General features: G+C 53.4%; 1 protein-coding gene across 1 annotated transcript in view; it reads left to right on the forward strand.

Moving 5' to 3' along the window:
* LOC148436144 (uncharacterized) overlaps positions 1-6,251 on the forward strand; it is a gene marked incomplete at its 3' end in the record, with an annotated part of 32,194 nt that extends 25,943 nt beyond the window's left edge. The window contains exon 5 of the mRNA XM_088465272.1: positions 6,110-6,251. Coding sequence (XP_088321398.1) covers positions 6,110-6,251 — 142 coding nt within the window. The remainder of the gene's footprint in view (positions 1-6,109) is intronic.
* Positions 6,252-6,715: the final 464 nt, after the last annotated feature.

Below are 6,715 nucleotides of genomic sequence, written 5' to 3' on the forward strand. Positions count from 1 at the left end.
CTACTGCTGGTAACCTTGTGCCTACTGCCACCACCGCTGGTAACCCTGTGCCTACTGCTACTACTGCTGGTAACCCTGTGCCCACTGCTGCTACTGCTGGTAACCCTGTGCCCACTGCTACTACCACTAGTAACCATGCCCACTGCTACTACCACTGGTAACCCTGTGCCTACTGCTACTACCACTGGTAACCTTGTGCCTACTGCTACCACCGCTGGTAACCCTGTGCCTACTGCTACTACTGCTGGTAACCTTGTGCCTACTGCTACCACCGCTGGTAACCCTGTGCCAACTGCTACTACTGCTGGTAACCCTGTGCCCACTGCTACTACTGCTGGTAACCCTGTGCCTACTGAAACTACCACTGGTAACCCTGTGCCTACTGCTACTACTGCTAGTAACCCTGTGCCTACTGTTACCACCGCTGGTAACCCTGTGCCTACTGCTACTATCGCTGGTAACCCTGTGCCTACTGCTACTACTGCTGTTAACCCTGTGCCTACTGCTAATACCGCTGGTAACCCTGTGCCCACTGCTACTACTGCTGGCAACCCTGTGCCTACTGCTACCACCGGTGGTAACCCTGTGCTACTGCTACTACTGCTGGTAACCCTGTGCCTACTGCTACCACCGCTGGTAACCCTGTGCCCACTGCTACTACTGCTGGTAACCCTGTGCCTACTGCTACTACCGCTGGTAACCCTGTGCCAACTGCTACTACTGCTGGCAACCCTGTGCCTACTGCTACCACCACTGGTAACCCTGTGCCTACTGCTACTACTGCTGGTAACCCTGTGCCTACTGCTACCACCGCTGGTAACCCTGTGCCTACTGCTACTACAGCTGGTAACCCTGTGCCTACTGCTACTACTGCTGGTAACCCTGTGCCTACTGCTACTACCGCTGTCACCACTGGTAACCCTATGCCTACTGCTACTACTGCTGGTAACCCTGTGCCTACTGCTACTACTGCTGGCAACCTTGTGCCTACTGCTACTACTGCTGGCAACCCTGTGCCTACTGCTACTACCGCTGGCAACCCTGTGCCTACTGCTACTACCGCTGGTAACCCTGTGCCTACTGCTAATACCGCTGTCACCACTGGTAACCCTGTGCCTACTGCTACCACGACTGTCACCACTGGTAACCCTGTGCCTACTGCCACTACCGCTGGTAACCCTGTGCCTACTGCTACTACTGCTGGTAACCCTGTGCCTACTGCTACTACCGCTGTCACCGCTGCTAACCCTGTGCCTACTGCCACTACCGCTGGTAATCCTGTGCCTACTGCTACTACCACTGGTAACCCTGTGCCTACTGCTACTACCGTTGGTAACCTTGTGCCTACTGCTACCACCGCTGGTAACCCTGTGCCTACTGCTACTACTGCTGGTAACCTTGTGCCTACTGCTACCACTGCTGGTAACCCTGTGCCAACTGCTACTACTGCTGGTAACCCTGTGCCCACTGCTACTACCACTGGTAACCCAGTGCCTACTGCCACTACCGCTGGTAACCCTGTGCCTACTGCCACTACCACTGGTAACCCAGTGCCTACTGCCACTACAGCTGGTAACCCTGTGCCTACTGCTACCACCTCTGGCAACCCTGTGCCTACTGCTACCACCGCTGTCACCGCTGATAGCCCTGTGCCTACTGCTACTACCGCTGGTAACCCTGTGCCTACTGCTACTACTGCTGGTAACCCTGTGCCTACTGCCACTACTGCTGTCACCGCTGATAGCCCTGTGCCCACTTCTACTACCAATGGTAACCCTGTGCCTACTGCCACTACCACTGGTAACCCTGTACCTACTGCCACTGCAGCTGGCAACCCTGTGCCTACTGCTACCACCGCTGTCACCGCTGATAGCCCTCTGCCTACTGCTACCACCACTGTCACCGCTGGTAACCCTGTGCCTACTGCTACCACTGCTGTCACCGCTGGTAACCCTGTGCCTACTGCTACCACCGCTGTCACCGCTGATAGCCCTGTGCCTACTGCTACTACCACTGGTAACCCTGTGCCTACTGCTACTAGCGCTGTCACCTCTGATAACCCTGTGCCTACTGCTACTACCGCTATCACCGCTGGTAACCCTGTGCCTACTGCTACTACCGCTGTCACCTCTGATAACCCTGTGCCTACTGCTACTACCGCTATCACCGCTGGTAACCCTGTGCCTACTGCTACTACCGCTGGTAACCCTGTGCCTACTGCTACTACCGCTGTCACCTCTGATAACCCTGTGCCTACTGCTACTACCGCTATCACCGCTGGTAACCCTGTGCCTACTGCTACTACCGCTGGTAACCCTGTGCCTACTGCTACTACCGCTGGTAACCCTGTGCCTACTGCTACTACTGCTGGTAACTCTCTGCCCATTGCTACCACTGTTTGTAACCCAGTGCCTACTGCTACTACTGTCACCGCTGATAGCCCTGTGCCCACTTCTACTTCCACTGGTAACCCTGTGCCTACTGCTACCACTGCTGGTAACCCTGTGCCTACTGCTACTACTGCTGTCACCGCTGATAGCCCTGTGCCACTTCTACTACCACTGATAACCCTGTGCCTGCTGCCACTACCACTGGTAACCCTGTGCCTACTGCCACTACCACTGGTAACCCTGTACCTACTGCCACTGCAGCTGGCATCCCTGTGCCTACTGCTACCACTGATGGTAATCCTGTGCCTACTGCTACTACCGCTGTCACGCTGGTAACCCTGTGCCTACTGCTACCACCGCTGATAACCCTGTGCCTACTGCTGTCACCGCTGATAGCCCTGTGCCCACTTCTACTACCACTGGTAACCCTGTGCCTACTGCCACTACCACTGGTAACCCTGTACCTACTGCCACTGCAGCTGGCAACCCTGTGCCTAGTGCTACCACCGATGGTAACCCTGTGCCTACTGCTACTACTGCTGTCACCGCTGGTAACCCTGTGCCTACTGCTACCACCGCTGATAAGCCTGTGCCTACTGCTACGACTGCTGGTAACCCTGTGCCTACTGCTACCCATACATGCCTACCCTCCCGGTTTTCGCGGGAGGCTCCCGATTTTTCGGGTTACCCCCTGCACTCCCGGAAGGGTAGGCATTTCTCCCGCATTAGGAAGTTGGTAGAATGAGGAGAATACCCGTGGTGATCGCGGGTCTCTGTGAAGGGGGCGGGGCTTAAGATGTGATTCTGCATGAATCACAGCATTTGGCCCCCCTCCCTATGTAAATTTTACCCAATCGCGGCAGTTTTGCCATGAGGGGGTGGGGCTTAATGACGCGAATCGTTAGGCCCCGCCCCCATCGGCCCCCTGCTGCTTCTCTTACCCGGGCTTCTCCCGGGAAGAGATTTATAAAGGTATGTAAGTATGCTGCTACCACCGCTGGTAACCCTGTGCCTGCTGCCACTACCGCTGGTAACCCTGTGCCTACTGCTATCACCGCTGTCACTGCTGGTAATCCTGTGCCTACTACTGTTGTACCCAGGTGTAGTATGAGATGGTGACTGTAGCTAAACTGTTTTACCTGGTGAACTGGATTCTCATACAGATTCTTTCCACTTGTCAGAGAGGTAAGGAGATCAGTCCAGACAAAGGGTCATTCAAACAGTCTGCTCTGCGTAGAGCCGATTTATTAGAAATAACTGCAGTTTTGTGAATTTGAGAACTGGCTTCCAAACCCAAACTGCTTACTAAAATATTCAGTTAACAATAATCTGGCTCATATCACTCAGCAATATAATATGCAAATACAGTGTAATACATTCAGTTCAAATATGGTAGGGCAATTAACTTCAGATATGTATTCACTTCTCTGTCAATACTGTAAACATTCAATAATGAATTACTTTGCATTCTGTATAGGAAACAGCTACGATCATGAACAATATACTTCACAGTGTCATATAAATACAAGTGCAAAATAAAATTTCTCTATAAAAACTACGATCTCAAAAGCTTGGCAATAAACTACCGTGTTTCTCATTAGTACGCCCAGGAATAGTGTCCCTAATCTTCACTGATCAGCACGTTGGAGCTCATTATAAGAATACCCGGGTATTAAATTGTACTTGACATGGTTACAGAAAATCCACTTCCTATAAGATCAGTCTCTATAATTGTGCAGTCCTGCACCTGGCATGTAATACACTGCAAAGGATACCTGTCCAGATGCCAGCACGTGACTATCAGCATGTAACACATGACCTGCACAACCTCTCCTCTCTTTGGTGCTGTAGTAAGATCAGTAACACTGAGATCTTTCAAGCTCTCTTGTCTTTACATAGAGGGGGGTCTCCTCCTCACAGCCACTGTTACCCCGATCAGCTGCTGGTCCCCACTCTCTGTGCCCTCAGTCATAGCTCAGTGCAGCACACACACTCCTGGTAGTTGCTTCTCTCCAACAGCTCACACTACACTGCTCCTGTCATGCTCCACACGGCTGCTTCTGTTCTGCCTTCTCTAGTTTCACATTCCATTCTGGGCTCAGCAGTGCTGCTGCTGCTCAGAGGTGGCTGCTCCTGGGTCCTAGAGTCAATCCTCAGCAACACTCACTGTGGACAAGAAAGGACTGCCAGGCTAAGCAGTTTCTCTGGGGGTGCCACACTACTACTACCGCTGGTAACCCTATGCCTACTGCTACGACTGCTGGTAACCCTTTGCCTACTGCCATGACTGCTGGTAACCCTGTGCCCACTGCTACCACCGCTGGTAACCCTGTGCCTACTGCCACTACCGCTGGTAACCCTGTGCATACTGCCACTACCGTTGGTAACTCTGTGCCCACTGCTACCACCGCTGGTAACCCTGTGCCCACTGCTGCCACTGCTGCTAACCCAGTGCCTACTGCTACTACCGCTGGTGACCCTGTGCCTACTGCCACTACCACTGGTAACCCAGTGCCTACTGCCACTACCGCTGGTAACCCTGTGCCTACTGCCACTACCACTGGTAACCCAGTGCCTACTGCCACTACAGCTGGTAACCCTGTGCCTACTGCTACCACCTCTGGCAACCCTGTGCCTACTGCTACCACCGCTGTCACCGCTGATAGCCCTGTGCCTACTGCTACTACCGCTGGTAACCCTGTGCCTACTGCTACCACCGCTGGTAACCCTGTGCCTACTGCTACTACCGCTGTCACCTCTGATAGCCCTGTGCCTACTGCTACTACCGCTGTCACCGCTGGTAACCCTGTGCCTACTGCTACTACTGCTGGTAACCCTGTGCCTACTGCTACTAGCACTGATAACCCTGTGCCTACTGCTACTACTGCTGGTAACCCTGTGCCCACTGCTACCACCGCTGGTAACCCAGTGCCTACTGCTACTACCACTGGTAACCCTGTGCCTACTGCCACTACCGCTGGTAACCCTGTGCCTACTGCTACCACCGCTGGTAACCCAGTGCCTACTACTACTACCGCTGGTTACCCTGTGCCTACTGCCACTACTGCTGGTAACCTACTGGTGGCCTACTGCCACTACAGCTGGTAACCCTGTGCCTACTGCTACTACTGCTGGTAACCCTGTGCCTACTGCCACTACCACTGGTAACCCTGTGCCTACTGCTACCACCGCTGGTAACCCTGTGCCCACTGCTACTACCGTTGTCACCGCTGATAGCCCTGTGCCCACTTCTACTACCGCTGGTAACCCTGTGCCAACTGCTACGACTGCTGGTAACCCTGTGCCTACTGCCACTACAGCTGGTAACCCTGTGCCTACTGCTACCACCTCTGACAGCCCTGTGCCTACTGCTACTACTGCTGTCACTGCTGGTAACCCTGTGCCTACTGCTACTACCGCTGGTAACCCTGAGCCTACTGCTACCACCGCTGGCAACCCTGTGCCTACTGCTACCACCGCTGGTAACCCTGTGCCTACTGCTACTACCACTGTCACTGATGATAGCCCTGTTTACACCAATGTTACCAAATAAACCATCCAGACTGGACATCTGTGTGGACTAATCTCCACATCACTGACACCTATTGTAACCAAACCCGTTCTTTCCACAGTATTGATAGAAAATGATTGCGGCAGCGGAGCTCTATCCTGGCGCAGGGCGAGGTCACTCCGCTCTTATCGTATCTTTCTATCTACAGATAAACAAAATTCTGCAGAGACAGAAATACAGAGAGACTGATCATAGCTGGTCGGTGATGCAGCTGCGATCACCAACGCTCACGCAGGAATATGCAAGTGCTAATCTCACCCTTCCCATAGTGCTGGACGGTTCAATGGAGGGTACGAGCGCTGAGACGCCCACTTTCGAGCTGAGTGGTGCAATGGAGAGATGGTAAATACTCCAACATCTGCACAGCATCGGTCGCGCCATTGTCTACCGCAGCTACTCCCCTCTAATCCAGCTAAACAAACATGGCCACTGACGATGTGTCTTTGTGATTGGGAACACAGCAGCGCACCCAGGCATGGCTGTGACACACCCATAACACACCTGTGACACACACATAACACGCCTGAGACACACCCATAACATGCCCGTAACGCGCCCGTGACACACCCATAACACGCCTGTGACACACCCATAACACGCCTGTGACACACCCATAACACCCATAACACGCCTGTGACACGGCCCCTTTTTATGATCACTTTAGGTCCCCTCCCAGTCTCCACTCTGATACGCCCAGGGATCGCAAACTCCTCAAATGCTAGCGATTCTGAGCCTGATTCAGGAAGGATGGCTA

Source organism: Taudactylus pleione, unplaced genomic scaffold, assembly GCF_031769625.1.
Source record: "Taudactylus pleione unplaced genomic scaffold, aTauple2 ptg001950l, whole genome shotgun sequence".
NCBI classification, from domain to species: Eukaryota; Metazoa; Chordata; class Amphibia; order Anura; family Myobatrachidae; genus Taudactylus; species Taudactylus pleione.